This window comes from Pleurodeles waltl, chromosome 2_2, assembly GCF_031143425.1.
Source record: "Pleurodeles waltl isolate 20211129_DDA chromosome 2_2, aPleWal1.hap1.20221129, whole genome shotgun sequence".
NCBI lineage: Eukaryota > Metazoa > Chordata > Amphibia > Caudata > Salamandridae > Pleurodeles > Pleurodeles waltl.
Genome location: NC_090439.1, coordinates 1,126,189,889 through 1,126,216,810, shown reverse-complemented (window position 1 = coordinate 1,126,216,810; position 26,922 = coordinate 1,126,189,889). Strand labels below are relative to the sequence as shown.

Below are 26,922 nucleotides of genomic sequence, written 5' to 3'. Positions count from 1 at the left end.
AGAATCTCAAAATCACAGGGTTAACATTAGCTCCTTTGCAGGTTAGAAAAGTCATCCTGGCTAGTAAACTGTATTCGGTATCCCTTACTGAATCACAAATAGTAGGGTGCATGAAAGAAATCACCCCCCAAAAAAAATCTATTAGAATTTGGAAAATAATGTCTTGATAGTTTGTGGCTGCAACTGTGGAACAAACCGTGATCAGGTATCAACCTTATAGCTGGGCAGTACCTGGCGCGCGCAGGAAGCAGTTCCCACTGAGCAATTTCCCCTTGGGGTATTGTGTCAGGCAGCTTTGGGGGGGGGGTGGGGGGGGAAGCAGTGTCTTTAATGGACGCAGGCTGCTTAAAAAAAACATTTTTTGCTTGGGAAAGCAACTGAAGGGACAGAGGTCCGGTGCCCCTTGTAGGCCTTCATTCCTGCATTCACAGCCAATCACAGAGGAAGGAAATTACAACCCTCCCAATTTATAATATTCTGGGTGTTTACGACCTCTCAGTGGATGCACAGTTGGCTGTGGGACCCTTTAGGACATATGTTGCATTGTAAATTGCATTCCCATTCGTAAGCCAGTTGCTGTGCACATTAGATAAAGTGATCTGGGAGCACGGATAGCACATCTGGCCGGTAGCTCGAGTGATAGCGTAGCGATTACGCATAAAGAGGAGTAAATATGGGCCGGTTACAGGGGTACAGACGGTTATTTGCATAAGCAAAGTAATTGAGATGAGTGTAGGTAGAAGCAAACACGTTTACAATAACAGAAAGTCATCCTATTATTCCATCACCAAGGTGTAGCTGGGAAGAAATGGAGTGTGCCCGTGACAAACAGCTGTGCTGCTCGTCACGGGCACATATCCATGCTTTAGCAATAAAGGAAGGCTCTGGACCTAGAGTACAAACCTGCATTGTTGATCTGTTGCCTCCGGCCCTAACGAGTGATGGCTGACCACTGTATTATGTTGGGTTAACTTGGAGAGCACAGATGCTAGCTTAAGCATCTTGGTGTGCAGAAGCAACGCAGGAAGAGTAAAAGCTCAAGGAAACGAAACAGAGATTACAATTTAAAACAAGCCTTGGCAATGCGTCTCGCATTTGCTCGAGTTAGAGCTATTAGCGTTGTAAACTCCTAACTGGACTTTTCTTGCCTCACGAATTGGAAGAAAACAAACGAGCGTGATTGCGCTATGTAAAATGCAGCACAATCGCGATGCGTGAAAAATAAAAAGATAAAGTAGTCCGGAAACCATGCTGAAAACATGGAGCTTTGTAAGTTTTCATTAGTTGGCCGGTGCGCTAGAGGAGGGCTAAACACCGGAAAAGGCATGACGTATGCATGCCTTTCACTAATGAAATCAAGCGGATCTTAAAAGGCAAGCCCACGAACCAATGAGAGTGACAGGCGTGACATGGGCGTAGATAAAAGCCCAAAGAGTGATTACAACAGGGATGGTGCGCTTGTGCACTCGACCCTAAAAATAGGTTTTTAGCAATTGTCTTAATAGAGGAAGAGTTTGTTTTGCTAGTTATTATACTGTTTTAGCAACTGCCTTGCCCAGCAAGTTGTATAAAAACTGTGGTCACACAACTTAAAATGGAGATGGATGAGCCACTGAAATTTCGAGCCAGATGCCCGACTTTGGCTTAGCTCAAGGTCCTTTTGGAACCTTGCGCCTAAAAGACCTGAGCTTTCATGTGGCTTCTGTCTGCCACGCACCATCTACGCTCATGCTCCAACAAAGTAAAACCGCAGAGGGAAATGAATACCCATCTAGTGGCTGAATTGCATAATGTTAAACAAGAAAACTTGTGATCAGTCCTGGCTACCCATCCCACAAATTGTCTGATCCTCGACAGTTCTTTTTTCCAGGCCTCCTTTTCTTCATTATCACGAATGAGAGCAGAATGCTGCCCTACAAACGCCTTGGGGTTGATTTAATAGCCTATAGTGTTGCTCCATCTATAATGGGAATCTAGGCCACTCACAGGGTGCGTGACATCTGACACCCAGTCTGCTAATGCCGTTGCCACCAGGGCAGGAATGTTTCGTAGTTCCTGTTTAAAAACTGTCCCTTTCAATAAGTGCCTCTCATTGCAGTGATATAATATACTAACAGGATACACTTCCGCATGTGAAAGAAATCCACCTTTTTTTAAAAGAGAGGTTATTATATTTTGCATAATGTTTGCATGAGATGCATGACGAACGCGTTCATGGGTCGGCTCGTGCACGGGCTCTAAGAGCGCTACCTGTTCATCTGTTGGCTCGCCCGCCTCTCCCTCCAGGCACCTTTGTCCTTTCAGCTAGCCTCGCAGGGCATGCCGGTACTCGTAGTTCACGTTACCTAGGGGTGGCGGGGACAGGAAGAAAAGGAGGGGGCGACCATCCTCTCCCCCCCCAGTGTAAACTCCTTGTAAACTGTGACGTGCCAGGCTTCCGTCAGGCCTCTCTCGGCCGGGGGTGCGAATTACACTTTTGCACGGCGGCACTCTCCTGTGCAGGGATATCTCAAGGATTTTGGGGGACCTGGGCCCAAAGTAGTTTGGGGGCCGCTGTTCAGAGCAGCTTTGCTCTTGTAATCCATATTGGGCTCTTTCATGCCTTCTTTGGCCAGGTCACTGTCCAAAAAATACACCTGTTTACATCAATGTAGTGAGGTGTGTTGTCAATGTTTGTTCCACAGGAGCAGCTCGCTGACATTACTGCAATCTCCGTGACCCCCCCCCCCCCCGTTTCTCATCTGTGAGGTCCTGTTTTGAGCTCAAAAGAACTTTTTTGTGGATGTTGTTTGAAATAAGAAACACAGTATTTCTCTGCAAAATGTTTGTACTAGACACTCACACATCACCCATATTAAAAATAAATTAAAGGAAAATCTATTTAAATCAGCCTGTTTAAGAATTACTCAAAGTGATGAGGGCCAGACTGCACAAGAGCCCACTTTGCCCAAGTGCCTTGAAGCGTCTCCGCTCGTGTGCGCTCGCACACTCCCTTTAGCACTGACAGTGCCCTCCTTTCAGTTCCGTTATGATACGGAGACGCAGAACCTGTCCCTGCCCCCGGGGCACGCAGGTGTGCTTACCTGAGACACCTGTCGCACATTCACTTTCCCGGCTTGTTCTCCAGCTCCGCCGGGGGCGTGGGGTGCGGCTGGTAACGGAAGGGCGCTGCTGGGGTGCGCGGGTTCCTCAGAGAGGGTCTGCCCAGGGGATACCTGGCATGCGGTCCTGCTCTGCTGTTTGTCACTGAGAGCCTGTGCTATGGAATGGCTGCTTCCGGGAGGCTGCTGTCGCCTAGGGTACCTGCTGTGGGAACTGGCTGTGCTGCTGGGCTGTTTATTACGGCCTTGTGTCTGACGCGCAGGGATGGCCCCTTGGAGTTGGTGCTATGGAATGGCTGCTTCCGGGAGGCTGCTGTGCTGTTTTTCAGTGAGGCCTTGCTCCAGTGGTTTTCAAAACTTTTAAAACAGAGCCCCCCCACCCCCAAAGTGGTGAAAAAAAATTAGGCCGCCTCCGAATTTTTCACAAATATTCTTTTAATTTGGCAAGGTTTAAGTATTTCTAGACTTGTTTAAACATTCCAGTTACGTTTTGTTACCTTTTTAAAAATGTCATAAATGTTTTTCTGCTTAAAACAAAGCACTGTTATCTGCATAATGTTTATTTTGGCCAATGCCTGGTGCCCCCCAAGTTTGACGACCCCCTGTTCTAGACCCATGCTTTTTCTCACTGAGAGCTGACGGTAAGTGATGGGTGCTTCCGGCAGGCTGTATCCAATGGTTCCCAAGTCGAAGAACATCGGGTGCCTCTGTGCTGTTTGTGACTGTGAACTATGTTGTTCGCTTTTGGAGCATTTTTCTGGTGGTTGCCGGGAGTTGCCGTGCCGTTTGTCGCAGCCCCCACTCTCCAGTAAGTGTGACGGCTCCCAGTACTGTTTGGACGTGAGTTTGCGGTAGGGATCTCGCTCTCGCTGTTTGTCACACGAGAGGTCATGTTAGGGGATGGGGTCCTGGCGGTCCTTAGCTCCATGGACTGGGAATCGAGCGATGCTGCGTCCGGTGTATTCTTGGGCTGTGCTGGAAGGTGCAATGCTCCCCCCTGAGCTGCTGCCCACTGCTGTTCCTCAACAGAAGCATGCGCCGGGACTCCATGCTGCGAGATACCGAACCGTTGTTAGCACATCTCCATAGTGTTCGCTGCCTGCCTCGGAGCGCACTGACCAGGGCGGCGGTGCTGCTGTGCCCATAAAGCGCCTAGGCTCACTGATTGGGGGCGGGGGAGGGGGTATTTGACTTTGACTTAACTTGTAGGGGGTTTGCTATTGAACGTGGGTCTCGGGTGCTGCTGCGCTGTTTGTCACTGAGACACTTGGGAGAGACACACATCTACACTGGTGTTTCATCCTGAGGCCGTGCACTTGGAAGCGTGCAGCTCCATTTTAGAGCACGCATTGTAGTGAATGTTGGGTGCCGCTGTGCTGTTCGCATTGGAGGGTCTGTATTCTCGCCAGCCGACCACTTATGTAGGGACTGAAGTATGTGTGTTGGGGGCTATCCAGGAAGGCCTTAGGGCTCGTTCTGGATACCTTTGCCACATTATGAGCACGGGGGGCGGGGGGTGGAGAAAATCTGCCCTCCCCTCCCCCACTCTGTCTCTTAACTCCATACCTGTTCCCCACGAGCTGCCCTAAGGCCTGCGAGCCTCTTCCAGGTGCGCTTTCCGCCCCGGTGACCCCAGAAGTCTCGTCTTGCATACCTGGGAGATTGCAGGGTGGGGCTTCCCTGCCCCCGGGGAATGACTTGTCGCAGGCGGGGCCCTGCCATGCTCCGTGCCCAGGAAGGGAGCCGTGCAGGGGCTTGCTGCTGGGGTGGCAGAGCGGAAGCACCTGGCTGCGGGTTATACTTCAGGAGCACGCCTCCTGCACCCCCTGGCCACCCTGCAAGTCTCCCCATTTGCCCCAGATCCTGCCCCCGTCTGCAGCCTAGGGCAGGCCCTTCAATGCCACAGCCCCTCTAGCGCCCTGTGGCCTCCCCCTGCTCTCTAGGCCTTGTGGGACAGGCCCCCCTTCCCTACCGTATCCCACACGTGCCAGCGTCAGAGGACCACCGCCTTGTCCCAGGGCGGGTGGGTGCTTGGAATTCTCTCTGCAGCCTTCAAGGAACGCAGCTGCTCGCCTGCTTCAGGGCGCCCGGATCCCTTTACCAGCATCGTGCACTTCTCACACGAGCACGAAAGGGCAAAGTTCAAGGTCGGTAGAATGACCCCCCCCCCCCCCATGTGTCTACACAGTCCATAGGCTCCGGGCAGAATCTAATCCCGGCTACATCCGCTTGTAGGAGAGCTGATGATGCGCCTGTGGGTACAAGGGCGACCCCTGCTGGAGAGTACAAGAACGGCATGTGAAGGGCCCGAGGCTGAGACGAGCACGTCCATGGCCTGCCGTGTCACAGCACTGGGCACACTGCCCTCATGCCAGTACCCCTGCACCGAGGGGGGTTGAAGACGGTTAATCGGGTATAAGCGGCACCTGCTTCGAGTTAAAAAGTTTTCAAAGCAGTTCAGTCTGAATCATTGAAGTCCAATGAGAGGGCGCTGCTGTCTGCAGTACTTTCATGCAGACAGCTCCTGCGTGCCCCTCTCAAAGTCGGTGCCCTGGGCACCCCTCACCCATGGGAAAAGCCAGCCTTCTCTTCTGGTGCCATCGGGGCAGACCTGGGCAACTACAAGCCGAGAATATGCCTTGGCAAACTTTCAAAAGGTCAGTGCGCCCTCCATGCAGGCACAAGGGGACCACCTTCTGTGCGGTATGCGCATGCGCTCTTTCAATCCTGTGTTAAAACATGCAGCCGGGGTTGTGCAGGAACGCCCGGCCCAGACCACGCAGAGTCTATACCGTTGCAAACGTGCCCTATAGGAATGCCACGAGAGAGCCTCGACCGCATTCTGCTCCAAGTGGGCAGTCAGGAACACCTTTCTAGCAGACCTGACCACCGCTCATAGCGCACCGAAGCAGGTTCTTTATAATGTACTCATCGGCGGTGCAGGCCGTACGAGCCTGCTGGAATAGAAGTAATCCTTCGCCCAAGATCACCCACAGCTCATGTCTGGCAGTCTCCTAACAACGTACACACACAACAACTAAAGCCCACTGGTATGACTAACGTCTTGCCTCAGACCACATGGCGCGGAGCGTGCAGACTTGTGGGAGGCTCACAAAAACTATATCCACTGAGCCACGTGAGCGCAGTGCCCAGTGTGAAATGTGCCCACAATCAAGAGTGTCGCTAAGAAGGCACTCAATCAAAATGTAATCCCACCGGCATTGTATGACTCGCCCAAGATCACACGCCGCGTCCTGTTGCCGCACTCGGAACTAGGACCCACAGAGGTCCTGTCAGACCACCTCTTCCACAGTAAATCCGCCCCGTCCATTCTCCTCCCACCCCACAGCTGAGAGTGACAGGAGCAGGTTCGCCCCCTCACCCGCCCCAAGTCTCCCCATGCTCTCGGGGCTGGCCCGGAATGAATGGGCCCGGCGCCGGCAGCAGCGAGCCTGAATCAGTGCTGGAGGTTAGGAGTGAGGCCGGCCCTGCCCTCCCCTCGGCCGGCCCTGCCCACTTCCCTCCCCGTCTCCTTCTGGGGCGTGTGTGCAGATGTGACTGCGCCTCTCACTCTGTCTTGGGCTGGGCATATCTGCTCCATGTGCGTCTGCCCGCCCTTCCCGGCACTTCACCGGCGACTGCTTGGCACCGGAACCGGCTCCCCTGCACCCGGACGCCTGACCCCGCCCCAGCCCTCCCTGGCTGACAGCTGTTCAAGGCACCCGGCACCGGCTTCCAGCCCCTCTCCTGGCACCGGCCTCCAGCCCATCTCCTGGCACCGGCCTCCAGGCCCTCAGCCCCTCTCCTGGCACCGGCCTCCAGCCCCTCTCCTGGCACCGGCCTCCAGCCCCTCTCCTGGCACCGGCCTCCAGGCCCTCTCCCGGCACCGGCCTCCAGGCCCTCTCCCGGCACCGGCCTCCAGCCCCTCTCCCGGCACCGGCCTCCAGCCCCTCTCCTGGCACCGGCCTCCAGGCCCTCTCCTGGCACCGGCCTCCAGGCCCTCTCCTGGCACCGGCCTCCAGGCCCTCAGCCCCTCTCCCGGCACCGGCCTCCAGGCCCTCTCCCGGCACCGGTCCCTCTTGGCACCACGCGTGCCCAGGGCCGGCCCCCTCCTGCAGCCGCGCGCACTCGCACTTTATTCCTGGAGCTGAAAACGTCAGAACCTTGGCACACGTTGGCGCCCTGGAGCAGCCGGATCCGCCTGCCTTTTTTATTTGAAGAGGGGCACAGCTGCCAGATCCTCCTCCCTGCGGTTTCTTTTCGGGTTCCGGTGGGCACCGGGTGCCCAAGCGCAGGCCTGAAAGATGGTGGCGGGCATGCTGATGCCACTGGACCAGCTGAGGGCGGTCTACGAGGTGCTCTTCCGCGACGGGGTAATGATGGCCAAGAAGGACCAGCGACCTCAGAGTCTTCATGCCCATGTGCCAGGCGTCACCAACCTTCAGGTGGCACGGGCCATGGGCTCGCTTAAGTCGCGGGGCTACGTGCGGGAGACCTTCGTCTGGCGACATTTCTACTGGTACCTTAACAACGAGGGCATCGACTACCTACGCCAGTACTTACACCTGCCCCCCGAGATCGTGCCGGCATCCCTGCAGAGGGCGCGCCGGCAGGTGCCTGTTGCGGTGCCACGCCGGGCAGCCGAGCCACCCCACGTGCAGCGGGTCCAGGGCCCGACCAGCTACGCCCCAAAGTCGAGCGAAAGTTGGGGAGCTAGACAAGAACGCCAGGACTATCGTCGGAAAGAGGAGGTGGAGGACCTCAGCTTGGCAGCCAGCTCCATGATTGGGGTGTCCAAGGCCCCTAGCGCCTACCTCCCGGCTCGGGGTCGCGGTTCTAGACCACAGTTCCAAAATGATGAGGAAATGGTTCAAGCGAGGGTCGCATCCATGACGTCATTGTCCAAAGACGCATCTGGGCTCTCTAAGCCAGTACAGAGTCGCGGACCAAGGCAAGAGCGCCAGGAGTACCACACAAGAGAGGAGGAAACATTCCATGTGAAGAGAGTGTCCATGGCAACAGAATCCAAAGAAGCCATCACCACTGTACCAATGTCCATGGAGAGCCGTGGGCCCAAAACAGAGCGCCAGGACTATCGGCGTAAAGAGGAGACCACCTCCACAGTGGGTGTGTTCAAAGACCCACCGAGCGATGTTCAGAAGACCAATGAGAGGCAAGGCCTTAAAGGGCTGAAGAACCAGGAGACTGAAAAGGTCTCTGTGGAAGCGTCCAAGGGGTCTTCCAAACAAGATCCTAAGGTCAAAGAGAGCAAACCTATGCAGAGGAGTCACCAAAAGCAGGAAGTAGAAGAGGTCCCCTTGGAAGTGTCTAAAGGTGTGGCCAACAATGTGCCAAAGGCTGAGGAGAGCCAGGGATCAAGGCAATCTCTAAGGAAGACCCAAACACAAGTAGAAAAGGAAGAGAACAAAGTGGAGATTGATGTCTACAATGGCACAGTCAACGATGTTCCAAAAACTGACGGGAGCAAAGAACTGGTAAAGAACCAAAAGCAGGTAATCAAAGAGACCAAAGTGACCACGACAACCACAGTTGGACTGTCCGGTACAGTGACCAGCAATGCAATGAAGGCCGAAGAGATCCAAGAATCCAGACAACAGTTGAAGAAGAACCGTAAGAAAGCAGGCATAGAAGATGTAACTGTGGAGACCGCATCTGTAGTCGATGTATCGAAGGTCCCAACCAGTGATGGTCCAGCGACTGGTGATCGCAGACAGATGGTGACAAATGAAGACACCAAGGAGGTTCAGAGGGAGGCTGAAGCTAAGGTTGGGCTATCCAAGGAGACAACAAGCCTTGTAACAAAGACTGAGGAGGTCCAGAGTTCAAAAAAACAGTCCAAGAAGAACCGCAAGAAGTTGGGAAAAGATGCTGACGCAGAGACGACGCTTATGGCCGTGGAGCACCAAGGCTCAGCCAGCGACATCCCAAAGGTGGACAAGAGTGAAGAAGTACTGAAGAGTGTTCAGAAACAGGAGCTAGGTGGTCTGCATCAGAAAAATACTCCAATCATTAAGGAGGCCCATGAATCGGAGCTACAGCTGAAGAAGAAAAACAAGAAAACTGAACTGGAAGAGTTGCGTGTGGAATCGGTGCCTATGACTGAAGGACCCAAGGATTCTCCCAGCGATGTTCCAAAAGCAGATGAGAGCAAAGGTTCAAAACAAAAGCAGAAGGAGAAGTGCAGGAAAAAGGAGCAGATAGAGATCTGCATGGAGAAGGTGTGTGAGGAACAAGTTCTCAAGGGCTCAATCACTGATGCCCTAAATGCTGACGAAAGTAAACTATCGAAGGACAAGAACCAGACCAAGGAAACCAAAGAGGTCACCCTGGTGACAGAACCAATGGTGTCCGCATCAAGGGACAAGGCCAGTGTGATCCAAAAATCCAAAGAGAATCAAAAGTCGAAAAAACGACTGGAGAACTACACAAAAGCAGAGACTGAAATGGTTGAAGTGAGCATGGTGTCCACCAGCTGTGCCCCAGAAGCCAGTGGAATCCAAACAGCGGAACTTGGGCCAAATGATATCTCTGCAAAACAAGGGTTGGAAAATGCCAGCATGGAGACAAGTTCCTGTGTAAATGCATCAGACAGCCTTACCAGCAATGTTTCAAAGTCTTCTGAGAGTCAGGACATAAAACTAGGCGTCCACCATCAAGGGGAGGTGAAATGGTTGCACACAGAGACCATATCAGTTGAGACAACCAGCAGTATCTCAAAGACTGTGGAGACTCAGGAACTCAAGCAGGTGTCTAAAGTGTGCAGTGTAGGAGTGCATCCCCAGCATCATCAGCAAGAGAAGGCTAGAGATGTCACCATGGAAACTGTATCCACATCGGTAGCATCCAAGACAGAAGTGACTGATGTCTTAGATACTGATGAGGTACTAAGATTAGGCCAGGAGCCCACCCAGACAAATATGAACATGTTCCACGTGAAGTCTGTGCACATGGTGGCAGTGTCCTCATCTCCAACTAGTGATGTCCAACAGGCTTCTAAAAGCCAGGAATTCAAGGTAGAGCTTAAGAGGCCACTGTTAGATGATGTATGCATGGACACTCTACAAATGGTGGACCTGACAAAAGATGCATCAAAGATGGAAGAGTCTCTGGGATCAGAGCAAGCACCACAGGCAAACTGTCAGATAGGCCTTGGTCAAGAGGTTCACCCAGAAAGTGTAGCAATGGTGGCTTTAAGCAGAGAGACCTCAGTGGAGGCTCCTGAAAGCAAACCACAGCTTCAGAAGAACCTCCAGCCCGAGGAAGACCAGGAGACCAAAGAATCTGCCCCAGTCAGTGATGTCACAGAAACACAGGAGACCTGCGGACAAGTCTCTCAGGAGAAGGTCCAGGAAGTTCAGAAGGACATCCCCTCTGGAATGGAGACTACGGTGCATCCAACCAGTGATGGATCGAAGGCAGACGTGATCAGGGAATCTACACAAGAGTCCCAGATGAACTTCCAGGAAGAGAAAAAAGTAATAATTCAAACCCACAAAGAGCCCTTGCTGGTCTCTGCTAGCGGAACCCCAAAGACAGAGGCGCTACAAGAGCTCCGCGAGATCCAGTTGGATTCAGTACCAAGAGGCTCAACCAGTGATGTACCAAAGGCAGAAGCGATTCATGAGGCAGAAGATCCAAAGGACATACCATTAGCTGACCAATCCAGTGATCCCACTGAGACTACAGGCGCTGTAGAACCCGCGAGCGATGCTCCAGCGACCAAGTTTGCTTGTGGGCTTCAAGAGCTTCAAGTCATCTTCCAAGAAGAGGAGCCCAAGGATGTTCAGGTCAAGTCAGTGCATTTAGTGTCCCCAGAGAGACCTTCTCCAGAGATGATTGAGGTCTCTGGGTCCCATCAAGTCTCCCAGGAGAACTTCCAGGCAGTGAAGGCTGAGCTTCCAACTAAGGTGCTAACCATGGAGGGGCTCGACGTTGATTCTCCAATCCTAGGACAGGCGCTCCAGGGTAACCTCCAAGAAGTGAACAGGAACCTCGCCCTGGAGGCATCCACCATGGTGGACTCAACCACTGGTTCTTCCAAGGCAGGGGAGGCCTCAGGGCCAGGACAGGAGTCCCACGTCCTCATCCGAGAAGTGGAACTTGAGTTCTGCAGTAAGACAGTGGTTATGGCGGACAGTGGCCCATCAGAGAGCGGCGAGAGCCAGGTGTCCGGCCAAGAGCCCCAAGAGGACCTCCAGGAAGAGAAGCCTGAGAAGGACCAGGCAGAGTCTGTGCCCGCAGAGGGGCCATCACAGGAGCTCCCCGACACCTCCCCCGAGGAAGGTAAGTCTAACCAATGCAGTTCTCTTGGAGTCGGTGTGACCGCGCCTCTTACTTAATCTCCCTGTGCATACAATTCAGTGCCTTGAGACCCTTATGGGTGATTTGCCGCTTTTACAAATCCTGGATATATTTAAATGGCGGAAGCTGTGAAGGGGCCGGTGGGCGGGAGCTTTGGCGGGGGGAGTGGGCAATTGGGAGGAGGCAGCTGTTGGGCATCCCTTTAACTCCTGCCTTGCCGGCTATCTGAACCTACTGGGGAGAGACAGAAAGAGAGAGACCGAGAGGGAGATGTGATGTGGAGGCGGCGCCCTGGGAAAGTTAGTCTGCCTGGGTTGAGCTACTCGAGCAGGGGGTGGGGAAGCCTTTGTAGCACTGCTGGGAGGCTGCCCTAAATACTGTGGAGAGAGAAAAGAGCGAGACATGACTGGCGCGAGGCCGAAGGAAGAGACATCCGTGGGCAAGAGGGGAACTGGAAGGAGGAGCGACGGGTGATAGGATCGCAGGGCGGAGTCAAGGGGGTGGGGGCGCCTGCACCGCCCTCTCAGGGCTGTCTCCAACGCCTGACACAAACCACCTGGACATCTCATGAAGCGCCCCTGGTCCGCCCCTCTCTGCCCCTCCCAGCTTCTCTGGTTACTCCCTCCCATTGTATATGTCTCGTCTGTCCCTCCCTCCCCGTGTCCTAAGGAAACTTGAGGGGGCGGCAAAGTTCATGGACCCCCCCCCCCTTCCCTAAGCCCCACTCTGTCAGGCGCTCTCAGGCCAGGGTACTGTGTTCAGGGGACCCCTGCACCGCGGGGGCTCATGTTACACCACTGCTCCCCATCCTCCCCCCCCTATTTCTCGTGTTCTTGCCTGCTGTGTATCCCACACTGCCCCCCCACACTCTGTTTCACTTTCTTCCCTCCCTCCCTTCCACTTTCGTCTCTTTCTGTCCGGGTTGTATCTTTCCCTCTCTTTGCCGCCACCTTTCAGCTATTTACCTCCACCTGCCCCCGGGCGTCGTCGCTTTCTCCACTTCTAAGCACCCTGTTCGTATTGATTTCCTACCCCAAAGCGCGCCGCAAGCAGTGCACAGTCACCCGGAAATGTAGACCACAGAACAGATAGAGGAATGAATTACTTGAGTGAATAAAATGAATGATGAGTGGATACTTGGTGCGGACTCGTGCAGACCACTGCCACGCGAAGAGGTGGAGGTTGTGCTTCTCATATAGTGCCACGAGGCGGTGCGTAGTGGGAGCTGAGAGGGGGACCGCGCCGGTGACCTGGGGCACCGCTTATGACGTCACCCTCGCTATCTGCACGTGCCGTCTCTCTCACTCCCATCCTTGCCTTACAGGCTGTGACCAGGACACACTCCAGACCCCTTCTACACCAGCACAAGGTTGTGGTCCTTTGTTATTACATATTATTGGCCACCCGAACACCCCTTGGGGCATGGACTTAAGCAGCAGGCCTTGACCTCTCTCAGCCCCTCCGTCTCACACGTAGATGTTGGAACCGGTGAATCCAGTGGGCGGTTTGCCCCGCGCCCCTTAGAGTCAGAAATCCGCGGCACCCGCCTGTGAAATAATGCAATTTAATCACCTGCAGCCCCAAATCTCAAGGTTCATCCCAGAGGAGCCAGATGGCTTCTGGCATCATGTTTGCTAAAATCCAGCCTCTTCACGCCACCAAAGGGTGAACATGTGGGGAAATTAAACTCCCCCCGGTGACTATTGCACTCACGCTTTGAAGAGCTGGAACTGAGAAGTCCGTTCCAGGGCCATGCGGGGGGCCTCTGTACTGTACTCTGTGCATGGTGCCCTCAAGTTCTTGCCCTTCTTGGTGCCCACCTGGCATGCGACCTCCCCTTCCCCCGGTATTCTCACAGTGTCTTCATGTCTTGGCTGTTCCCAGTACCCATATGGTCTCAGCCTTCTTGTAACCATAAAAGTGATTGACAAAATGGCCTTGTCATGATTGAGTCAGCACATTTAGAAGCTTGACTTGTGCTAGGTCCGTACAGATCCCCACCAGCTCAAATTAAGCACTGGGTTGCTGCTCTCCATTGACTGCCTCTGAGGTGACAGCTTTTACTAAGAATTAAAATTTCCTGCGTTTCAGTGGCTTAAATGTGCATGGGCCCCCCGTTTATACTGGTGCCCTTCCAGGGCACAAGTTCTAAAAAAATAAAATAAAAAAAAAGTGAGTGACTCGCCAAGTTAGGCAGTATGCAAACAACATCATAGCATGCGACATCACAGGAAGGGACATCATAGGACGTGACATCACAACCTATGACCTCACAGGACGTGACATCACAAGAAGCGACAGAGCTCAACACCTCAGGCATATGTTTATCAGGAGTACATTCGAGTGCATTACTAGATTTAACAAGTGAGATTTTGGTTCAAGGTTTTGCTAAAGAAAATTACACAAACCTGATGCAAAATCTGAGCCTCAACATATACATTTATTTTATAAAAACACTGCAACAAAGAAATTGGAAGGAAGGAGACATGTGACAGACATCTATTCTGCTTAATTGGGCGCAAAAACTGCATTTAAAATATCTTATGGGGTTAAGTCACCTGCTGCAGAGATCTTTGTGCGCCCAGTGAATCTCACTGAATAATAGTTCTGGTGATATCATTCTGGAGGTTATTGTGCTGGAGACATCTGTGAGTTGTGTAGCTCCAGCTTTGTAATCCTAATATAGAACAGTGAGCTCTGAGGGCATTTGACCCCTACACCTTGTAACCTTGTCTTGTATAACACATCCTGCACATTGAGTTACGCACATATAGTTTACTGTCAATGTATGTTTACATGTGACATAAAGTGTTCTGACACCCTGCGTTGGGATGAGTAGCACTATAAAATAAAACAAAATAATGCTATTTAAATTGTTATTGGTGTAAATACTGGGGCAGACCAACACATCTGACATTTATGCAGTGTGTGCATATCTCTTATGTACAGGAACTGAACAAAGTCAAAAACACGCCTCTAATAACAGCCCACAGCCTTTGTTTCTCCTCCAGTGCATCTAGAGATGAGGCCTTAGCTCTGGGCTGTGCAGGAATTTAAAAACAGAAAGAACCTGCAGGTTGCTGCTAGGAATGAAATCCGACCCCATGCAGGCGCTGCTGAAAGCGTCCTGGTGTCTGAAAATGAAGCCACTCACACCAGCATAGTTTAGTGGGGATCCACTCCTCAGCAGGACGGAGAGCGTCCACCCTGTGGGAATAGTGGGTGGACTCTGTCTACCCGTGGGTACCCCCACTCGTGGATCTGGCAGCATCATTCGACCGAGGCGCCCCACAAGCCCACATGGCCATTGGTTCACCAACCCCAAGGTGCGCAGGATTCCTTTTGGGCGGGGTGACCGGGCGCCCCTGTTTATAGAGGGGCGACTGAAAATGGTGGGAGTTGTCTTTTTGCGTTTTCCAAAGCAGGCCTAGTTAGCAGCTGTTCTAAGAAAAAAATCAATGAAAAGGCACGACACTGGCTTTAAATAATGCATTTTATTTATATTCTTAATGCCTCTGCGCTCGGTTGAAAAAAAATATATATAGTCCTTTTACTGTTTTTATGAAATGTTCCGGTTTTTGGGGTGTTTTTTTTCCGTGCACCCATCAGTTGTGCAGATTAAGGGTGAGACCCTACGTGTTACATTTGCTGCTTATTCTGCAATGGAAGGTTTGGCCTCTAAAGCCCCTTCTCCCTCCCAGCTCTCAGGGTAGCTTAATCCAGCTTCAACATTCTAGCTCATAGAAGATGTTGTAAAGGCTCAGCCAGCTATAAAAGAACCAAGTTGATCATCGCACCAAATAACTACAACTAACCCACAAGGGCGACTGCTTTTGAAGCCATTTCGAGGTTTATTCGCTTCATACGCAGTTTGACATTAGCACAAATGAGCTATTTAATGAACACATTGGAATGTGAGAACAGTTAAATGAGAAAACAGAGGCACAGTTTGACGTCATCGCCCTTCCACTCGAGAGATGTTCACATAAACAATCACAGGGCCGGGTAATACAGCTGTACCCGCAGATCTCTTCTCTGCATTGTCTCTTGGCATATAGTGGGCATTTTATCCTATAGCACTTCAGTACCAGAGACCGCTGCAGAGCGGGCATTGGAGCCGAAAATCTTATATTTGGGGCGAGAGTTGGCCCAGGCCAGCCACTGATGTGGGGTAAATGCCTCTGTACAAGGTAGCACAGGAAAACACGGACGGCAAACATATACACACTTACAAAAACAATTTATTGGCATTGCCAAGCACTTGTACCCAGATATGCCAGGACCGGCGTACGGGCAGTAAACGACCCCTGTCCTCAAATATGTCAGAAGTCGATCTGGCTGAATTTAGAAAATAAATTAAGGTCCAAATCTCAGCGGTCAGTCCTTCGTGGCGGCCATATTTTGGAGTCTGTTTTCTCAAAGTTTGATGTTACAGATTTCTGTGTTTTTTACACGGAGCCTTATATCCTGCCATAGTGAGGGAAGAGGGGGTCACGCGCCTTCTTGGCTTTCTGATGCTTTTCATGATTCTTTCAGGGGCCAGAGACTCTGAATCCACATTTCTCATGTGAATACGTTTCATATTTCCACTGATAGTTGACGTTCTAAAATCTGGGACTTCAGGTCCAAATCAGGTGAGTCTAGGTGGGCCCTTCACCCAGAGGTCTAGCTCCTAGTGAATGAAAGGTGCAAGGGATCCCCTCAAAGGCATGATGGATTTCAAAAGAGTGGGTTTGCGTGTGAAATGTAAGGGTGGCAGGCATGGGGGAGAAGGCTGTGCCACCTTTGGTGTTTTAAAAGAGCCGCCCCCCCGTCCTCCTGCCCCTTTGAACTTCGAAGGGACGTTGCATGGGTGGCATCATGTGCCCAAAAGCATGTCTATAGCAACTTGCAGGAGTGTGCCTCCCTGTCCCCAATGCATATCAATAGGAACTTGCAGGAGTGTGCCTCTCTGTCCCCAATGCATATCAATAGGAACTTGCAGGAGTGTGCCTCTCTGTCCCCCAGTGCATTTCAGTAGGAGCTTGCCAGGAGTGTGCCTCCCTGCTCCCCAATGCACGTCAGTGCAACTTGCAGTAGTGTGCCTCCCTGCTCCCCAATGCACGTCAGTGCAACTTGCAGTAGTGTGCCTCCCTGCTCCCCAATGCACGTCAGTGCAACTTGCAGTAGTGTGCCTCCCTGCTCCCCAATGCACGTCAATGCAACTTGCAGTAGTGTGCCTCCCTGCTCCCCAATGCACGTCAGTGCAACTTGCAGTAGTGTGCCTCCCTGCTCCCCAATGCACGTCAATGGAACTTGCAGTAGTGTGCCTCCCTGCTCCCCAATGCACGTCAATGCAACTTGCAGGAGTGTGCCTCCCTGCTCCCCAATGCACGTCAATGGAACTTGCAGTAGTGTGCCTCCCTGCTCCCCAATGCACGTCAATGCAACTTGCAGGAGTGTGCCTCCCTGCTCCCCAATGCATGTCAATGCAACTTGCAGGAGTGTGCCTCCCTGTCCCTGATGCATGTAACTAGGAACTTGCAGGAGTGTGCCTCCCTGTCCCTGATGCATGTAACTAGGAACTTGCCAGAGTGTGCCTCCCTGCACCCCAATACATTTCAATAGGAAATTGCAGTAGTGTGCCTCCCTGCACCTCAATGCATGTCTATAGGAACTTGCCAGAGTGTGTGACCCCGTGCCCCAATGCATGTCTATAGGAACTTGCCGGAGTGTGCCTCCCTGCACCTCAATGCATGTCTATAGGAACTTGCAGGAGTGTGTGACCCCGCGCCCCAATGCATTTCAGTAGGAACTTGCCGGAGTGTGCCTCCCTGCACCTCAATGCATGTCTATAGGAACTTGCAGGAGTGTGTGACCCCGTGCCCCAATGCATTTCAGTAGGAACTTGCCGGAGTGTGCCTCCCTGCTCCCCAATACATTTCAATAGGAAATTGCCGGAATGTGCACTCCTGCCCCCCAATGCATTTCAACAGGAACTTTCCTTATGGGCTGGGGGCAGGTGCCTCCTGGTGCGTCCACAAAATCTCAGCGGAGTTTGGGGTTTGGCATTCACTGGAGGAGTTGGGGCGGCAGGACCACCGTTCCCCATTGAGGTGCAGCAGATGTTTACCTGCACCCCAATGTGTTTATCTAGGCACCGCGGTGCCCATGCATTTCAATTACCCCTTTGAAATGTGTTGGTACAACCGGTGCCTGATCCATAAATGTCAGATTCATTTATATTTTTTTTCAACTATTGATTAGTGCAACACTTTGGGACCCACCATTTTTAGACTCCCATGCAACTCTTATGAAAATTGGGGTATCTGAAAGCTCATTTTTTTGGTACCCCGATATGTGCAGCAGCCACAGAGTTGCAGAATTTCAACACTCCCAGCAGGAGAAGCAGTAAACACAAATAGAGGTGCAATGCAAGCGGCTGACAAGATGCAGCCCAGACAGTGTCAGTGCAAGCTTCTCGCACACACACCAGCTGCAGCAGGAACAGTGACAGTGCAAGCGTCTCTCACACACCAGGTGCAGCAGGAACAGTGACAGTGCAAGCTTCTCTCTCTCTCTCTCTCTCACACACACACACACCAGCTGCAACAGGGACAGTGCAAGCTTCTCTCACACACCAGAACAGTGACAGTGCAAGCGTCTCTCACACGCCAGCTGCAGCAGGAACAGTGACAGTGCAAGCGTCTCTCACACACCACCTGCAGCAGGAACAGTGACAGTGCAAGCTTCTCTCTCTCTCTCTCACACACACACCAGCTGCAACAGGGACAGTGCAAGCTTCTCTCACACACATGAGCTTTCAGCAAGGACAGTGTCAGTGCAAGCTTCTCTCACGCAGAGACCAGCTGCAGCAGGGACAGTGACAGTGCAAGCTTCTCTCACACACACACTAGCTGCAGCAGGGGCAGTTTCAGTGCAAGCTTCTCTCTCACACACACATCTGCAGTAGGGGCAGTGTCAGTGCGAGCTTCTCTCTCACACATACCAGCTGCAGCAGTGACAGCAACAGCGCAAGCGTCTCTCACACACCACCTGCAGCAGGAACAGTGACAGTGCAAGCTTCTCTCTCTCTCACACACACACCAGCTGCAGCAGGGACAGTGTCAGTGCAAGCTTCTCTCACACACCAGCTGCAGCAGTGCAGTGCAAGCTTCCCTCACACACCAGCTGCTGCAGAAGCAGTGTCAGTGCAAGTTTCTCTCACACACACCAGCTGCAAGAGGGACAGTGCAAGCTTCTCTCGTGCAGAGACCAGCTGCAGCAGGGACAATGACAGCACAAGTGTCTCTCATACACACACCAGCTGCAGCAGAGACAGTGACAGTACAAGCTTCTCTCTCTCTCTCTCTTTCACACACACACACACACCAGCTGCAACAGAGACAATGTCAGTGCATGTGTCTCTCACACACCAGCTGCCGCAGGAACAATAACAGTGCAAGCTTCTCTCACACACACACACACCAGCTGCACCAGGGACAGTGACACTGCACAGTTCTCTCTCACACAGCAGCTGCAGCAAGGGGCACTGAAAGTGCAGGCTTCTCTCACACACACGCCATCTGCAGCAAGGACAGTGACAGTGCAAGCTTCACTCACACACCAGCTGCAGCACGGACAATGGCAGTGCAAGCTTCTCTCTCTCTCACACACACACACCAGCTACAGCAGGGACAGTGTCAATGTAAGCTTCTCTCGCACACAGACCAGTTGCAGCACATGCAGTGTCAGTGCAAGCTTTTCACACACACCACCTATAGCAGGGACACAGTGTCAGTGCGAGCGTCTCTCATACATACACCAACTGCAGCAGGGACAGTGACACTGCAAGGTTCTCTCTCTCTCTCTCACACACACACCAGATGCAGCAAGGGCAGTGACAGTGCAAGCTTCTCTCACACATACCCCAGCTGCAGCAGGGACAGTGACAGTGCAAGCTTCTCTCTCTCATACACATACACACACGAGTTGCAGCAAGGACAGTGACAGTGTATGCTTCTCTCTATCACACACACCACCTGCAGCACAAAGAATGTCACTGCAAGCCTCTCTCCCACACACACACCAGCTGCAGCGACAGTGACAGTTCAAGCTTCTCTCTCTCAAACAAACCAGGTACAGTGTCAGTTCAAGCATTTCTCACACAGAGACCAGTTGCAGCACATGCAGTGTCAGTTCAAGCTCCTCACTCATATCAGCTATAGCAGGGACAGTGTCAATGCAAGTGAATCTCTCTCTGTCTGACATACACACCAGATGTAGCAGGGACAGTGTCAGTGCCAACATCCCTCATGCATACACACCAGCTGCAGCAGGGACAGTGCCAGTTCAAACCTCTCACACACACACACACCAGCTGCAGCAGGGACAGTGTCAGTGTAAGCATCTGACACACCAGCTGCAGCAGGAACAGTGACTGTGCAAGCATATCTCACAGGCCAGCTGCAGAAGGGACAGTGTCGGTGCAAGCATCTCTCACACTCCAGCTGCAGTAGGGATAGTGTTTGTTCAAGTCTCTCTCACACACCAGCTGCACCACGGATAGTATCAGTGCAAGCGTCTCTCACACACAGACCATCTGCAGCAGGGACAGTGTCAGTGCACGCATCTCTCACACACCAGGTGCAGCAGGGACAGTGATGTTGCAAGCTTCTCTCACACACATTCCAGCTGCAGCGGGGTCACTTGCAGTACCAGTGTCTCAAACACAGACTAGCTGTAGCAGGGGCAGTGACCGTGCAAGCTTAATTCACACAGACCAGCAGGGGGAGTGACAGTGCAAGCTTCTCTCACACACATTCCAGCTGCAGCGGGGACATTTGCAGGACCAGCATCTCAAACACAGACAAACTACAGCAAGGGCAGTGTCCAGCTGCAGGAGGAACAGTGACAGTGCGAGCTTCTTTCACACATAGACCAGCTGACAATGTGAGTGCAAGTGTCGCCCACAGACCAACTGCAGCATGGGCAGTGTCGCAACAAGCATCTCTCACACACACACCACGGGCAGCAGGGACAGTGACAATGCAAGCTTTTCTCACCCACAGAGTAGCTGCTGCAGGGGCAGTGACATTGAAAGCTTCTCTCTTACACAGACCAACTGCAGGAGGGACACTGGCAGGGCAGGTTTCTCACACACAGACCAGCTGCAGCAGGGGCAGTGCCATGTTTGCTCACACAGAGACTGGCTGTAGCAGGGCCAGTGACAGTGCAAGTGTCTCCCACACACAGACCAGCTGAAGCAGTGGTAGTGCAAGCTTCTCTCACACATACACCAGCTGTGGTAGGTGCAGGGACAGAGCGAGTTCCTTTCACCCACAAACTAGCAGCAGCAGGCACAGCGAGAGTGCAAGCGCCTCTCACACGCAGACCAGCTGCACCTCCGACAGTGACGGTGGAAGCCTCTCGCACACAAACCAGCTGCAGCAAGGGCAGTGACAGTGCAAGCTTCTCTCACACACACACCAGCTGCAGCGGGGTCACTGGCAGTACCAGTGTCTCTCACACAGACTAGCTACATTAGGGGCAGTGATGGAGCAAGCTTCATTCATACACAGACCAGCAGGGGGAGTGACTGCAAGTTTCTCTCGCACACAAACCAGCTGCAGTGGGGACATTTGCAGGACCAGCATCTCAAACACAAACAACAAGGGCAGTGTCCAGCTGCAGGAGGAACAGTGACAGTGCAAGCGTCTCTTACACACAGACCAGCTGAATCAGCAGACTGTGGCAATCCAGTCTTCTCTCGCACAGAGACCAGCTGCAGCAATGAAAGTGCAAGCTTCTCTCAGACACGCACCAACTGCAGCAAGGGCAGAGACAGTGCAAGTTTCTCTTCCCAACAGATCAGCTGCAGGAGAGACCGTGACAATACAAGCGTCTCTCACACTGAGACCATTTGCACCTGCAAGCAGTGGCAGGGCAAACTTCTCTCACAAATAGACTGTCTGAAACAGGGCGAATGATCATGCAAGCCTCTCTCACACACAAACCAGCTACAGCAAGGACAGTGACAGTGCAAGCTTCTTTCACACACAGACCAGCTGCAGTAGCGACAGTGACAGTGCAGGCTTCTCTCACACACACAAGCTGCAGCAGGGACACTGTCAGTGCAAGCTTCTCTCTCACGCACACACCATCTGCAGCAGAGACAGTATCAGCGCACGCTTCTTGCACACACAGACCAGCTGCAGTAGGGCAGAGACAGTGCAAGCTTCTCTCACACACACACACCAGCTGCAGTAGGGACAGTGACAGTGCAAGCTTCTCTCACACAGAGGCTAGCCACGGCAGTGAAAGTGCAAGCTTCTCTCACAAACACCAGCTGCAGCAGGGGCAGATACAGTGCGAGTTTCTTTCACCCACAGACCAGCTGCAGATACAGTGCGAGTTTCTTTCATCCACAGACCAGCTGCATCAGGGCAGTGACAGTGCAAGCTTCTCTCACACACACACACCAGCTGCAGCAGGGAAAGTGACAGTTTAAGAGTTTCTCAAACACAGACCAGCTGGGGCAGTTATGGTGCAGGCTTATTTCACACACAGACCAGCTGCAGTAGGGACAGTGAAAGTGCAAGCTCTCACACTCAGACTGGCTGCATATGGGCAATGACAGTCAAGCTTTTCTCACACACAGACCAGCTGCAGTGTGGGAAGTGGAAGTGTAAGATTCTCTCACACACAGACCAGCTGCAGCTTGGGAGGTGAAAGTGCAAGATTCTCTCACACACAGACCAGCTGCAGTGTGGGAGGTGGAAGTGCAAGATTCTCTCACACAGAGACCAGCTGCAGCAGATTTAGTGACAATGAAAGCTTTGTTCGACACAGACCGGCTGGGGCAGTGGCAGTGCAAGCTTCTTGCACACACAGACTGACTGCAGGCGAGGCAGTGAAAGTGATTGTGAAAGCTTCCCTCGCACACAGACCAGCTGCAGGTGGAACAGTGATGATGCAAGCTTCTCTTTCACACAGACCAACTGCAGTAGGGACTGTAAATGTCCAAGCTTCTCTTTCACACAGACCAACTGCGGCAGGGACAGTAAATGTGCAAGCTTCTCCTAAACAAAGACCAGCTGCAGGAGGGGCAGTAACAGTGCAAATTTCTCCCACACAGAGACTAGCAGCAGCAGGGACACAGTGCAAGCATCTCTCACACACAGACCAGCTGCAGCAGGGACACAGTGCAAGCTTCTTTCACACACAGAGCAGCTGCCAGAGGGGCAGTAAAAGTGCAAGCATCTCTCACACACAGACCAGCTGCATCAGGGACACAGTGCAAGCTTCTCTCACACACAGAGGAGCTACAGCAGGGACACAGTGCAAGCTTCTCTCACACACAGAGCAGCTGCCAGAGGGGCAGTAACAGTGCAAGCATCTCTCACACACAGACTAGCTGCAGCAGTGTCACAGTGCAAGCTTCTTTCACACACAGAGCAGCTGCCAGAGGGGAAGTAAAAGTGCAAGCATCTCTCACACACAGACCAGCTGCATCAGGGACACAGTGCAAGCTTCTCTCACACACAGAGCAGCTACAGCAGGGACACAGTGCAAGCTTCTCTCACACACAGAGCAGCTTCCAGAGGGGCAGTAACAGTGCAAGCATCTCTCACACACAGACCAGCTGCATCAGGAACACAGTGCAAGCTTCTCTCGCACACAAATTTCCCAGGCATTAGTAGGATTCGCCGACACACAGAAGGTGTACATAACAAACAACTGCAGTCCAAGTTCATATAAAAACAAAGCAGGCACAGCATGAAGAACAGCAGAGCAAGCGTCCCCGACTTGCAGTTCAGGCAGCAGTTCAAGCTTTCCATCAAAAAAGACATTGATAGACTGAGTGGAAATCTTTCTATTCAACCCTCTACTTTTATCACTCACTTTTCTCAGCCATCTCTCCCTCGTACAGGCATAGTTTAGGGTAAGTGCAAGCTTCCTCTGCACACAACACAGCCCTCATGTTGCTGTGCCCAATAAGGGCACAATTCAATGCCAGCTTCAACAGCAGGCAAAGCCTAGTGCACACCTTCGAGTGGTCATGAAAAGCACCACCCTGCAAAGGGTACGCTAGGCCATTAGGCGTGAGCTGGATTTACTGCACACAGGCCTGTCATAGGAAGGAGTGATTGGGTCGGTCCCTCTAAAGCGTAACTTTTGAACTCTGGCAGGTGCATCTAGTTTTACCTCCAGAACCAGGAAAGGCCTGGGGGACATGGGTGCAGCTCACAGTAAGTGTTTTTCTGGCGAGGGTGGTGACGGCTGTCAGACGATAAATCATTTAAAAAGAAAAAATGCAGCCTTAAAGTATGCACAGGGTGAATACATGTAGTAATCATTAACCACAAGTTTAGATTGTTATGTTCCTGCCTAGTGACTCTATCCTTGTGGCAGCCGAGAAATGTGCGACTCTCCTTCCTCCTCAAGAACAAAATATTTCAGATATTTTCTCCGTAATTGTTTTCAGCCCTGGCTTTGAGGAGTCCCACTAGGCCCTAGGTGTGCACACCTGCTGAGCACCAGGATACCTTCCCAGTGAGAGTGCCCTCCACAAATCTGTATACGATTCCCAAATTGCATCTGCATGTTAAATGAAACTCATGACTGGTGCAACCTCACTCGACAAACATCTGCAAATTGATGCAGGTCCGTGAATGAATCTGGGTAATGCCGGCCCCATTTAGAAAAAGACTTCTTCGATAGAAAAGGGAGGAAGACCCCTGATGAACGTAGAAGTATGAAATTCTCCACGCCAACTATGCCTTGTAGTCAGGGCACTGTAATTACGTGATTATACCTTCACAGCTTTTTTTTGTTTTGCATTATGGATTTGCTGCATTTGAGACATAATTCATCATCTGTGCACAGTCTTCAGATTTTAACAAAAAAATGTTCATAGCTCAAATGGATCAAAAGTTACCGAAAATGCTGCAACATGTATTACTGTGCAGTGGAAAGCCCTTAGTGAATGTTAACTGGTCATCTTTCAGTTGCTTATAAATGTATTTGATTATTAACCTGTTACTAATAAGGTGACTCTTTTGCCCAGATACCATGTGTAAAAATGTCAAACTAATGAAGTAATGCTATCAAAAAATGTGCTGCTATGTGTTGCATAAGTTGCCTTTTCTTGCCGCATAATTTAGTTTACCCTGCCACATAATTAGTTGCTGCCCTGCTGCATAATTACCTGCCTGTAGTGAATGACAGTGTAGTCTCTGGTTGCATGCAGTGTGAATGTGGTGGGAGACCCCCGGACCTGCCTTTCTTCTCTGTGAATGGTGTAGCCCAGGGGGTGAGTGAGCATGGGAGAATGAAAGAAAGATAATTGTTGAAGATCAAACAGCTTCTCACCTTGTTTACCCTGGAACCTGTTCTTCCTCCTTCAATTCTTAAAGACGCCACCCCAGCCTGGGGCTTGGTGTGTGGTGTTAAGGACAAGAGCATAATGGTGACAACCCCTACCACTCTTCGCTGCCGGCCTCGATTATATAAGGGGCTTTGTCAGACAGTTTGGGAGGGACTCGTTTTGAATTCTAACATTGGTTAAAGCTCAGAGAAGTAAGGGAGTGAGGGGGAGAGTGATACTGGACTCTCACTAGCACACGTACCCCAAGTCCACAAAGCCACAGCCGCAGGTCCCGCCTTCTCCCACATCTCCCCTAAAACATGGACCGACCTCCCACCGCACCTCATGGCCTTCACATCATTCTCAAATTCCACAAGAAGCTGAAGGCCTGGCTTTTCCAATAACCACATCAAAGAGACAGCTGCCTAAACATCCTACAAAGCGCCTGGATACCCTCATGGGCGATTAGCGTGCTACACAAATATACATAACATATCCCTCCACCCGCTATCTCATTTCCAGCCACCCTCCTGCTTACACGAAAGTCTTCATTTTCACCTTACTCTGAGACATCTTTCCTTGCAATCCCTCCTCTTCCGGGGTCACAAGGGCCAAGCTGTCTTTTCTCTTCTGTTTCCACCTCACACCTGTGTAAGATTACCAGAGAGGCCCTAGTTATCAGCGACACAATTTCCAGTTGTACGCTTTCCTTCATTAGCCTGTTGCATTCTGGGATTTGTAGTACTGATTCATAAAACAAAACCATTCAGACCAACACTCCTGGAAGCAATTATTTGAAATAAAGAGAAGCCAAGGTCCAGACACTAATGTAAGGCCTGGACCCAGCAACAGGACCCCAGGTAAATCCTGGACCCCATGTAAGGCTTAGAACCATGAGACCTGGTTGAACTAAGATCTAACTTTGCAAAGTCCTGCTCAGTCTTAAGCTAATTCGATGGCAAACATCTCCATTGATAAAATTAGACCTATCCGAGTGGGAATATAGTTTAATATGACTTCAGGGTCTGAACCAGCCGATGCTTCCAACCACTAGACCAAGTAAACCATTCATTGACTTACCTTGACTCGCTTAATGTAGAGAAGCTACTTGGCTTACTAAAAAGAAGCAAGCCCTCGGGTTCACCCTTAGACGTTTATCCAGCAAATGTTTTGAAACCTATTCTTGATACTATAGCGCCTAGTGCTGGTTCTAGCGCCATAGTCTCCTTAGACAGTTTCAGAACACTATAGAGTGCACTCATCCATTGGAACTTTTACAATATGGCTTTCCCAGGTAGGGGCACAGAGTTTGTGATTGCTTCAGTTCTTGCCGAGATAAAAACATTGGTGGACAGTTGGGGTGAAGAGAAGGGGTCGGGTCCTGATCTTGGTGACTCTCTCAGCTGCCATCTAGACGTGGACCACAGCATCCCGCACCTTTCTGATTTCCATACCTGAGAGGCTACCCTGGGCTGAGCTCAGTCCTTTCTCTCTTTCCACAGTTTGGAAATAAAAACCTATGTACTTGGACCTTCCACTGGGCGGGGGTTCACCCCATCTTTTGTTCAGTGTGTACATGCGCCCTCTGGGTCTCCTCCTGGGGGAGCTTTGGGCATGTAAGTCAATGGACAGGATGTATTACAAAAGACAGTGAGGGTCACAAGGTGTGGGAGCCACATGTCCTTCATAGCTCACTGTGCTTATTAGAAGGATTACAATTCACAGTTTATACTATTGATTTTGTAAACATTTCCTCTTTATTTATCCATATTTATTTTTTGGCCCTCTTATTGGTATTTATTCATATTTATATTTGGTTGTGAGATTGAATGGAGGGATAATATGGTATATTACTGCATTTATTTAACTCTTAGACGTGCACGCCTACATCTTGCTGCATTTAAGTAAATTATGCAGCCACATGTAACAACACTCCACACCCATAGGTGCATATTAGCTTTATACTACAAATATATGTTAACATATGCCTGTATTTAAGGAAATCTGATCCTGTTTTGTAACTATCTGCTCAGCTTTTGGTTGGAATTCAAGAAAGACAACATTTCACAAAAAGCACAATTTTCAGTATTATTCCACATTTAGAAATAAATATAGAATGGAAATACCTTGTTTTCTTTGTGTGTCTCTGTA

At 51.3% G+C, this 26,922-nt stretch overlaps 1 protein-coding gene across 6 annotated transcripts in view; it reads left to right on the top strand.

The window, feature by feature from the left end:
• PLEC (plectin) overlaps positions 1-26,922 on the top strand; it is an 831,873-nt gene that overhangs the window by 486,336 nt on the left and 318,615 nt on the right. The window contains exon 1 of one of the 6 annotated variants that reach the window (XM_069220971.1): positions 7,318-11,405. The exons of the other annotated variants lie outside the window; for them this stretch is intronic. Coding sequence (XP_069077072.1) covers positions 7,406-11,405 — 4,000 coding nt within the window. The 5' untranslated portion in view covers positions 7,318-7,405. Of the gene's footprint in view, positions 1-7,317; positions 11,406-26,922 lie in introns of those variants that run through there. 6 annotated transcript variants of the gene reach the window in all.